General features: G+C 41.6%; 1 protein-coding gene across 2 annotated transcripts; it reads right to left on the bottom strand.

The window, feature by feature from the left end:
* Positions 1-3,679: 3,679 nt before the first annotated feature.
* Positions 3,680-10,143, bottom strand: gpr61 (G protein-coupled receptor 61). Of its 2 annotated transcripts, XM_063465358.1 has the most exons (3): positions 9,678-10,143; positions 6,280-7,928; positions 3,680-4,945 (listed from the first exon to the last, which is right to left on the bottom strand). In XM_063465358.1, the coding sequence occupies exon 2, from the start codon at positions 7,693-7,695 to the stop codon at positions 6,289-6,291; it is 1,407 nt and encodes a 468-aa protein (XP_063321428.1). In that variant the 5' UTR covers positions 7,696-7,928; positions 9,678-10,143; the 3' UTR covers positions 3,680-4,945; positions 6,280-6,288. The 2 variants fall into 2 exon arrangements, with proteins under 2 accessions (XP_063321428.1, XP_063321427.1); XM_063465357.1 differs by having other exon boundaries at positions 3,680-7,928.
* Positions 10,144-11,721: the final 1,578 nt, after the last annotated feature.

Here is an 11,721-nt window from a genome sequence, read left to right as displayed (position 1 = left end):
GGGAAAATTGACGCTCACCACGGGGCTGACGGGAAATGTAGTCAACTCCATTCAACCTGCTATGTAGCCTATTTCTGCCTGTGTTCCCAGAATAAAGTAATGCTTGTGTAAATAAATGTAGTCTACTTCTTAAAGCTTTGAGCTGTAATGTTTAGACCACGTGAAGCTTATCTGCAAGTTTTCTCTGTAGCTCATTCTGAAGTACAGGCAGGAGAGTTTTGTGTGGTGTGACTGCGCCCTCTGGGGACTCACGAATGAAGCGCATTGAAATGCGGAATTCAATTAACCTTTATTCAGTCTGTATGATATTGTGCCTGCCCAGAGAGGTTGAGGGGCTTAAAAAACGGTTTCCTCCAGCTATTAGATATAACTTTGACTTTTTGAACAGGAAATAGTTTTGGGGCACACCTTTGTTTTATTCAGTGAGCCTGGAGGTTCGTGCGCGTTTATTATCGGAACGGTAAAATACATCAGTATTAGCAGAGTTAAGCTAAATACACGATGTTTAGAATTAAGATTTTACACGTTAAATAAGTGAAATGAGTGACAGAGATGTATCCAATACTAGTCAGTGTTTTATGTTTGTTGGATTGATGTGACAATCCTGGTCATTTTTTTCTCCATCTGGATTAGCTCATTGACCCTTTTGTTGTGAAATCTCAGCAGTTAAAAAGTTCACTACATTTGAAAAACTGGAAGCAGAGAATATTTACTGGTATCAGTAATTTAAAAGAACTGCGGCTCACTTATGTCAGTGGACTAACTTTTTTCTTTCTTTGTCGTGTCCTAATGCAACCAAAGATAATTTGAATTTTATATCTACCATCTTTTTAAAAGACTATTAAAAACCATAGGTGCCATTCTAAGAATAATTTTATATGTGACATGTATTTTAAGAGGGACAATTTAATGTTTGTTTGTTTTTTTTTTATAAATGATGCAATAATCTTTTATAAAATATTAGCGTTTTTTCCCCAGCTCCTGCTGCCAAACAAACTTCACACCACTGCCATCAGCACAGGTTACCAAGGCAACAGCTGATTTCAGGGAAGTCAGGATTGAGAAGTAAGTGAGAAATTCATGCGAGCTCTTGTTTGACCTACTCTTTGTTTTTTGGTAGCTGTGAGCCTGTTTGTGAGAGCTTAGAGGCTCATAGGTCTCAGTTTGAATGTTTGGTTTATAAGAGGCAATTCGTTACCACACCCACTGACAGTGGGCCACTGGGTGCAGGTGTGGGATGCTGCCATCATGTCACATTGACTTGATGTTGGCATCAGTCCTTGGGCACTTTCACTGGGCGTGTTGTAGCCTATCGAAAGGTCAGGCTGTTTGAACTGTTTCTGTGCACTGCAGGAGGCACCCTCTGCTGCTCGACATTAAAGCTATGAGTCTCTCTGTCCAATGGGGTGCAGCACAGGAGAGTGTATGAAAATTAAAATAATCAGAAAGCTGTGGTGGAGCCTCAAATGATGCTTGTGTCCTCTGTGTTTTGATGTATCTGGTGAATACAGAAAGGGGATATGCTGATATGTATTTGCATATGAAAAAGAAATTAGCTTACACAAACTAGTGCTGCATGTGGCCTATTAACATATAAACTTACGATAATAATAAACAAAGAGGGGAACTAAGTCCCCTGCTACCTTACCAGTTAAGGTGTTGCACATAACGATCATCCATACACATGTAAAAGCAATTAAACATTACTAAAACATAGTAGTGGCTTAGTTCTTTTAAAAAATATATATTATAAAAAATAATTATAACTTGAGTAAACATGCATGTTTTGCAAGGGCTGCTGCAATGAATTCTTCTTTACCCCTCATTAGAATAAATTATTGTATGAAGAGAATGAATTTTCACATTATTTGTGAAATTTGTGCATTTAATGATAAGGGTGTTAATGGACAACACCAAGTTCAGTCAGAGAGTTCACAAATGAAATGTACCTGTTTGTGCTGGCCTCTAGACTCCAAAACTATCACTCCAAAATAAAAATAAAAATGTTACACATAGATAATGGAGAGTATTAGTTAAATACAGTTGGTTCCATAATTTGTTGGAAAAAAGAGACAATATTTGTAGCTTTGATTCCACGGTGGATTATAGATCAAACCATTAAGACTGAAGAGCAGATTTTTCAGCTTTAATTCGAGGTTTTTAACAAAAGCTTTGCATTAACTGTTCAGGAATTACAGACATTTTTATACACAATCCCCATCAGAGATTAGGCCACTCACTCGACCATGGAAGAATATCTAATTGCTTTCACTTGAGAAACTATTCAGTTGCTTTTGCAGTTTGTTTTGGGTCATTATCCATTTGCACCGTGAAGCACTGTCTGATAAGTTTTGTGGCGTTTGGATGTATCTGAGCAGAGAGTGTGAGTGCTTTTGGATGTCTCACCTGGTTTTTCTGGTCTTCAGTGTAGACCTTGATTGCAAACCCTCTGCATTTACATTCATGAAGGCATCTCTTGATTGTAGACCTTGACAATGATACACCAACCCCCCCCCCCCCCCCCCCCCCCCCCCCCCGAGTGTCTTCTTGACATGGTTAGAAATTGAGAAGCTATTTTTCTTAAACAAGGAAAATAATTTTGGCCTAATACACTTTAGTTATCCTCTGTGGTCTTTCAGGCTATTTAGTGTTGCTAAGCTGATCAGTGCATTCATTCTTTTTAACAATGCATCACATTGTAGGTTTGGCGACTCCTAAAGTTTTTGCTGTCTCTCTGATGGTTTTTTGGGGGGTTTTCAGCCTAGTGATGATTTCCCTCACTCTTTAGGTCTCATAATTAACATTAAAGTGACAGCTATAAAAAACAAAACAAAGTAAACACTTTGAATCAACTTCAGATGTTATGCCTGCTCCATTTGTCATGAAATAACAAGGGAACAGCCTTCACCTGGGCATGAAAGTACCTGTCAGTCAACTGTCCAGTTAAATTTGAGCCTCTGAAAATGTGGGACTTTGCATAAGAATGGCTGCAATTCCTCAACAGCTCATGCAAGGTCTTTGTAAAATCCACTGATTTTAAGCTGAAAGTCTGCACCACTGCAGTGGTGTACAGAGGTGAAGCTGCAAACAACTCTGTCTTTCTACAGCAAATAGTGGATCTAACTGTGCCCTCTTAAATCCCGCAGGTAGATGTTGGGGTGGTGGAGGGGTCAGCTGTACAGGTCAGCTGCTGCAGTACTGACATGTCAGAGGGATGCTGCAGCTTAAATAGATGCCAAATTGAGAGAGTGTGTTTGGTAAATGACATGAGGAGAATGAGGTATGTTGTGTGTATGATGCAATATGGCTGTGTTGTCTTACTAGCTCACAGGTTTTGCTACATTTGTGGTAAAAGTCCGGCATGGGGGCAGTGTTTTGTTGAGGGATAGCAGCATCCCACCTTACTCAAAATGTCATTCCTCTTTCATCCTGTCCTACTGTTTCATTTCACCCCCTACCTACATCACACACACACACATGTGTGCAAGGACACACGCAGAGGTAGAGAGCAGGAGGTACCTAGAGGGCACAAGAGAAAGGAGATGATTGATGGGGTTGCTCATGCGATTGATGCGGTTATTGATCTGAAAAAAAAAATATATATATATATATATATATATATATATATGTCTACAACTACAAATTCAACCAGCAACACTCAAGTTAATCTTCTTGCTGCATCTTTAATGATTTCAGTTGAGGGAGGGAGGTACACAGCAAAATCTTAACATGGAGACAAACAAAATCTTAAGAATTAAGAATAGGAGCCGCCTTTGCAGCTCAAGTACAAAAAAGAGAAACACAGAGGAACATGGAAAACATCACCACTGTACTGATGATTTACAGTACAAACAAAACTGTGTTTAATGATGTCCAGAATTCTCCCAAAGGTAAGAATATTATCTGCAGTTCACCTTCAGAACAGGTTATTTCTCTGTCCTCGCAATCAACAGATGGTCACAAAGACAGCTTAAAGCATTTAATGAGATTGGTCTGGGCGATTTTGCCGCTAGAGTAATGGAAACCAGATGATTGAGCGGTGGATTGATGTACTCTCGGTATAAGGGGTTTTGTAATGACCCCAGACTGTGGGAAATATCACTGAAGTTATTACAGCATTGTATCATAAAAATAATAAAGTAATACTCCACAGAAAAAAAACAGAGACAATCCAAAGAGATTAAACCCCCGTTCAGCAGTGCGAGCGAAATAATTCGAGTCAGTTTTAAATTATTTTTTTTTAATAAATAAATTTTGTAATAGTTTTGCATTTGGAAGGTTTTAGCAGTCTGTCAGCTGGTAATAAGTTATTAAAAAATAAATAAACACAGAAGAAATCTGAGCATCATGGCAGTAATTGTATGTCACTCGCTCTTCGCTGCTGTTGTTAACTTTAAGGTAGGGCTTCATATTGAAGCTCTTTTTAAAAGAAGCTGATAGGGCAACCCTGCCTGAAAAACAACATGCAGCACAGTCATATCGCAAGATAGTTAAAGAACATTATGCCTTTCCCTGACAAAGAGACCTTTTTTTGTTCTGACTCCCAGCAAACTATGAACCTTCTCCTGCGCGCCTTGTGTTTAGTGTCTTGTGATCATTGCCGGCCGTCCGGTATGAGGCAGTCCAGAATAGATGAAGGCAGCAATAGATAGGAAGTATTTAAAAAAGAAAAAGAAAGAAAGAAAGTGTTTAGCAAGAGACTTGTGCCTTGTAATTTGTCTTTGGAACGTTTGTCACTGCTCGTGTGACTTGTGCAAACAGTTTGTATTCCACCTGAGATCAGAAAAAGTATCGCCAGTGTCTTCCATCTGTCGTTTGAGTGAGGCCAAAGGCAAAGCTTTCCATGTGTAAGCATTGCCACACCTCTGTGCTGTATGTAGCCACAACAAGCCCTGGTTGTTTATTGCACAAACACGATAGCACTCACACTGCTCCTTGTGTTTACCTGTAAACAGTGCAGACATTACAGGGTAATTAGTACTGATGTGCGAATCTGTTCATCCCGAGCCGTATTTCAGCTGTTTTAATGCTGTAGTCAGTTTTTTGTTTTTCCTTCTTTACAGCCTAAATCCTTAACGCCACCTCTATCAAAACAATTAAAGCAGTTCTTTGAGTGGGGGGGGGGGGCTGGGGGGTAGGAGGAGGAGGAGGGGGGTTGCAATCACGAGTCTGCCAATGTGAGATGATTTTGGTGAGGAGGTGATAATCACAAGACTAAGAACAGATAAACACGATAATAACGTTCCTGGAAAATGGTTAAAAATACTCTGTCAGCCTGTTTATTATAAATACCAGCAGCAGTAACAGCTGTGAAATGATCCCTGTTCAGCGCGATGAATATTTTAAACTCTATATGGAGGAACATTTTTGCATTAATTCCTTGGTGTAATGAGATGTGCAAGTGGAATAAATACATGATAAAAACAGATTCTTTACTCACTAAACAAACTGACAGTGACAGCTACAGGAACTAAGAATCTTTTACTTAAACAAACGGGCTGTTCTGCAAACACTTTGTTGGTGCACGTACGAGTGCCCGGGGCGGTACGCTTAATTTTAATGATGAAAGTGTTTGTTGGTTAAATCGGTTATAAAGTATCTGCTTGGTTATAGAGACCCAGCAGTGAAACTTTGAACTGATTGCTCTGAATACACAATGATGAGAGAACATTTTCATCTCTTGATGAATTCATTTTAAACAATAACCAGGAGGGCGAAAATGCAGATGGCAGGGCAGAGGGGCTGATATGATGAACTTTGTATGGTGCATTGTCTTTGCATATTCAGCGAGGGAATCCACATTTCAATTAGAGATTTAGTGAATGAATGCATATCAAAACTAAACTGTCTGCGAAAAGTTCTTTTGAATGGCTCTAACAGTGCGTAATAAAAACACTGACAACTATGAACATTGCTTTGACAAAGTTTCCACACTTCTTATGTTTATGTGACATTTGTCACTTCACTGGACTGTGATGAGCACAACAAGGGCTCGGTGTTTGTCCACTGATGTGACACAGAAGCAGCCTGACACCGTATGGCTCTTAAAGCATGTAATGCTACAAAAGTAAAATGAAGCACAAGATATATTGAAGTCTGTCTTTCACTAAAAAAGCTACATAACTTAAATTCTTCCAAGAAGATACCGTGTTTACAGTTCACTTTGCTTTAAAGCACTTTGTAGCATCAGCTAGAGATGTATTAATTCATCAAATTCTAAAAAATATGAATAAAACTAAATATATTTATTGGCTTATTGTACGGCAGAAGAGTCAGTACATGAGTCGGCTACAGCTCTGGTACAGTTTTGAAGCAGTTCTCTGATACATGGAGCTCATTGTTCAGCTGTTGTTGCTGTATGAACTCTGAGGTTTCCTCAAGGATCTGCCCTGGGATGTGGAAGTCAGCTGGCGTGTGCTGCTGAACAGCTGATTCCTGAAGATCCTCAGTCTCCGGCAACTCTAGGCTGGCTCTGCTGTGAGAGTTGCAGGGCTCCAGATTGCATCCAGTGCCCTGAAGGAACTGCAAAAAGTTTTCCTCAATAGAGGCCTCTCGGCTGGGCAGCTGCTCTCCTCTGGGCCCAGCGCGCTTGAAAAGGCAAGCCAAGTGGCGGCTCAGCTCCTCGCGGATCTGACGGTTCAGGCAACCGTAGAAGAAGGGGTTGGATGTGAAGCAGAAGTAGCCAATCCATGTCACCACATCCTCCAGCTGGGCTAGTGAAGCAGGGGAGGTAGACACTACAGCCGAGTAAAGGTGGAATGAAAAATATGGCAGCCAGCAGCAGAAGAACTGGCCTCCCACCGCCACTAGAACCACTGCAGCCTTCCCCCCACTGAAGGTCCTTTGAGGGGTGGTGCGGGAACCAGTTCCTCCGAGGCTAGCTGCCATGGTTGAATGGCTGCTCACAGACTCGGATCGTTGTCTTGGAGTGTCCATCCAAGTGGGGAGGGGGCCGTGCTGCATGGCTGCTACTCGTGCCACCTTAAACATGTTGCAGTAGACCACCAGTATGATCAGCATAGGGCACAGAAAATAGATGACTGTAAAGAAAACCATGAAGACCAGGCGTGTGATCCCGCCACCTGTCCAGTGGAGGGAGCAGTGTCTCTGAGTGGGAACGAGGAGGGAAGAAGCCCCCAGACCCTGGTTTCCCTGGAGCAGCCGGCCCAGGAGTGGAAGTACCGACATGACAACAGCTTTAATCCAGATTCCTATTAGTACCATCACCACCACCCCCACTGTCATCTTTACCTCGTGACGCATGGGGTGGACAATGTAGTAATAGCGCTCCACATTGATCGCACATATGGTGAGGATGACAGCGCTCACTAGACATACACTCAAGCAGAGGTAGCTCCGACACAGCGCTTCGTCCACCAGGATTTGATCTGACAGCATCCCCAGAGGCATCAACACAAGCGCTGCCACCAGATCCACCAGACAGAGGTGGAAGACGAAGGCAAACTTACGCAGCTGCGGCGTTTTGGTGATGACAATGATCACAGCCAAGTTGCCCACCACTGCCAGCATGTTCATAATGAGCATAGCACACAGTGCCAAGGAGCGATTCAAATCTATCCCACCTGGGATGCTCGTCGTGGGTGAGGTGACATTAGAGATGTTTGGCTGCAGTGAGGGTGAAAACAGGGAGAAAGAAGTGTTCCAGGAGGGGCTTGGTGTGACAGGACGCTCCATGAGAGGATGGGATAAAGAGGAGAGAGTCCGCTGAATTTCACGGGCCCATCACCCATCCTCCTCTTTCGTAGGGTATCGCCGAGATGCTCAGGCAGTGGTTTCTGTCATGGCAGCTTGAACCCTACAGGTCCTCACCTCCATAGACCTTAGCCCAAAGCTCTGCAGATGATCAAACACGGGCGTAACAGAACTCTTAAGGAAGACGTCCTCTTTCTAACAACACCACAAAAGATCTGAAACAAAATAGAAAGTCCAGCTCAGTCAGGTATTGCTGAAGATAAACATTTGAGACTCATCTTGCCACAATGAATGAAAAGACTAATTTAAAAGGTAAATAATATTCAATGCAAACGAAAAATTTTGACATTCCTACAAATCATGCCATGATATCACTGAGGCATCTGATTGGTCTTGTATTTATTCCACGATGTAAAATTAACCCTAAACAAAGGGCCAGATTTAAATATACTGAGGAGAACTGCTGTTTTAACTGGTGGTCACAACAAATATTACATTTGATTTATTTTCTTTTGTATAACACAGAAGATTTTTTGAAGCATCCTCACTTGACTTTCAGCGGATAAAATGTGTGCAGTTGATAATAAGTGATTACAAAATTGCAAAATTATAGATTAAAAAGCAGTAGTTATAGAATTTGATCATTTGATTTTAATATCCTAAAAAAAAATCACATTTTTCCACTTTTTTTTTGCTCTGTAACTTTTCTAATTTCAAGTTAATTAATTTTTGCTCTTCTACTTAAATGTAAACCTATCAGATCACCGCTGGGTCGAAAAGATCATCAAGTGCAATCCTGACATGTAAAACAAAGTGTTTGTTTCACTTTCTTTTTATAAAAAAGTTCTGATAGGACTTCTGAACAGTTTCTTAATTATCTACGCTGTATTTTAAGAGTAATGTATTAAATGTGTTTCTGAGTGAAAAAGTATGCATTTTAAAATTGCCTAAAAGGTATGTGAAGTAAAGAAGAGCACCTTCAGCTGTCCCTATTAGTGTTTGCTACTTGAGTAGATCCTGCACTGTTTACTGTCGCAACCTCACCTGCGCTTAACCCCACACACTATAAAAGCCGTGGAACGAGCACAAAGCCTTCGGTACATTTCCATATGCTGCACAGCTGCAGGTGCAAGTTTTCCATTTCACAAGTGTGACATCCCTGCAAAGCACCTCTTCTTTTCCTGCCCACGTATGCACATCGAGCACAACAGCCACCAGTCAGACACAGAAGCATAAGTAGGTGGCCTTTGCTGAATCGGTCAAAGGGAAAGAGTCACCTTCAGCTGATTTTTTTTTTAAAAAGCAGCTAATCTGTGATGCAGAGACAAGTGTGGAGCAGTCCTCTGGAGGGTTTTAGTCTAATCAGCCCTGATTGCTTTATGGAAACATTTATCATCAATGTAACTCTCCAAAGTGAAGTGGAATAAACTCTCAAAGGATCTTTAATCTTTATTAAAGTTTTATTGGCAAAAACTAGAGAAAGATTCGAGGACTCTAAACCAGCACAAGCTGTTGTGCGACGTTCAACTCACACTTGCCCAGTTTATGTTGCTTTAAGAGCTGCACAAAATTCATACAAAGCTTCAGCCTAAGGTTGTGCGAAATCTCTCTAACTGCTGACTGAAAACCATATGACCCTATCATATGCACATGACACTGTGTTTACCGTGAGCAGAAAACTAGCCTGTTGTTCAAGTGTCCTTTTTCATTACAAAGCACTTTCACTTCTCAGCAGCAACATGCAAGCAAAAAACAGGGTTTTAAATGAGACGAGACATCTATCCTCACACGTCCTTGTCCTTTAATGTGGATACGTTAACGTAATGTGTGATTTGATGAAAGAATACGCTGCCCCTTGAGTCAGTTTCTACAGCCTTCAGCATCCCGTCTTTCACTTAATCACAAATCTCCCCACGTGGCGCAGGTATTCTGGAAATGCGTGTGATGACAATTCAGTGACATACCTCAATCTGGAAAGGGCTGCTTCCTCCTGTGCAGGTTCACAGTCCAGTCTGCTGAAGCATAGCCGACCTGTTTCACTCTCTCTCTCTCACACACAGCAAACACGCACACACACCACGTCACAGAGAGAGAGAGAGGGAGCGAGAGCAAGAGAGAGAGAGAGAAGGAGAAGGGGGGAAAGAGGAAAGGGGCACTCCTGTGTCTCCTCCTCACCTGGCCCCTTTCATCTCGTCATCATCCTGACCACCCCCACTCCCCCTCCTCTTCCCTTCAAAAACACAACGCACACCTCTGTCCTCCTAGATCTCGTGCAGCAAGGTTGGAGGTGGAGAGACAGAGCAGAAGCAGAAGGTTGAGATGGAAGGAGAAAAAAAAGTGCAGGGGCTCTGTCTCTCACACTCACACACTCTCCCTACACTCTTGCACACACACACGTGCTATCGCCAGCATGCGACCAAAGAAACTGCAGATTCGTGTAGCGCAGACAGGCAGGCAGCGGGGGGGCACCCGCCTTCCCTCCCCTCCACTGGGTCTTAGTGCCTCATTGGCGCAATATCCACATGGAGTTGGGGTTCTTATTTTGACTATCCTGACAGGCCCGCTGCAGGTCACATCAGGTCCAACTGATATGCACGGGAGCATCCAAAAAAATGACAAATCGGAAAAATCACTTCATCCAGGATTTCTCTGATTCTCTGTCTCCTTATGCTTAGCTTACCAAAATCTCCCTCGGTGCTCAATCTGGCAAAATCCCTCTCACAAAGCTGGATTATTGATTTGTAGAAAAGAAAAGAATCCCAGTGGTTAAAGTTAATGAGGTGAGATTAACATTTACAAGAGCCCAGCCCATGCAATACACACTGGTGCATTTGTTGTGAGTGTGAAGCGTTTAATGTCATCATATTATATAAATAATATTATAATTAGTTTTTTTTTTAAAGAAGATTTAACATTCTCTAATGTTTTTTAATTTTATTTATTATCATTCTGAATGCTACTGATTGTGAGATTTTGCACAAGAAAAGCAATTAAATAGCAATGGAATTAAGTGCAAGTGTTACAAGAGCAATTACAACATCAGATGTTGAATAATTAAAATGTCCGAGAGCCCAGAAAGTTTTTTTAGCAGTTTAACTTTTAACAGACGCAATGCACAAGACAAAATGGAAACTTCTGCTTAGTGAAGAGAATATAGACATCGCTACATGCGTCTGGAAAATAAGTAATTGCTTGACTAAACTTGGCTTATGCTTGTGTATTTGTGTTTTGTTCTTTTAGATCTCATATCAGTAGTATTTGCCATGTTCTTTAAACTGGAAAGTCTTTGCAATCATGTTGGGTTGAATTTGTGGGTACAGTTTAATGACCTAGTTTCATGAGCGTGCAGCACTCTTATGCAAGAAAACGATGATAAGTATCATATTTTCTCACCTTGAAATTAGTTTCAGCGGTAAACAATGTTCATGGGGACTAAGGAACAAAATGATCAACAATGCCCTGAGAGTTTCATGTATAATAGCCCAAGATGTGATGATAGCAATACTACTGTGATATTTTTAAGAGTCGAACATAGAAGAACCTTTGTGTTTGTTAATACGCTGCTCCTCAGCTCCCCTGTGTGTGTGTCCTGTGACTGCGCTCGCGTCTGAGGTGTTGAATAATGACGGAAATAGCAGATACATGCTCATGTCAGCCGTACCAATGGCACTGGAGGGAAATACAATAGTTTCCATGGCAACTTTGACTTTAGCCTCTCCACCCTGCATCAACCTCAGGGCACAAACATTCACACTCTGATGCTCCCTGCATGCGTTTCTGACCGCGTGGAGTAGTGTTCGACATGATGTGCAAGCATGTTGTGTCCGGTGATTATTCTCAGACTGCTTTTTTCCTGTACACAGATAGGCTGGTTTTTACTCAATTACAGCTGCTGATCTATGTGTTTTTTTCTTTTATTGTAATCTTGGATTTCATCAATAGGGGGAGCTCTCACATTTAACAAGTTATTGCAAGGGCTGAAAGTATTGTTCTTTTCCTGCACATCAG

This window comes from Pelmatolapia mariae, linkage group LG20 (assembly GCF_036321145.2).
Source record: "Pelmatolapia mariae isolate MD_Pm_ZW linkage group LG20, Pm_UMD_F_2, whole genome shotgun sequence".
In the NCBI taxonomy this organism is placed as follows: Eukaryota; Metazoa; Chordata; class Actinopteri; order Cichliformes; family Cichlidae; genus Pelmatolapia; species Pelmatolapia mariae.
The sequence above is the reverse complement of the archived record's forward strand: the minus strand, read 5'-3'. Positions and strand labels throughout refer to the sequence as shown.

What these genes read in the sequence shown, in the direction of transcription:
- gpr61 (XM_063465357.1), bottom strand. Translation starts at nt 7,695, where the DNA reads ATGGAGCGTCCTGTCACACCAAGCCCCTCCTGGAACACTTCTTTCTCC.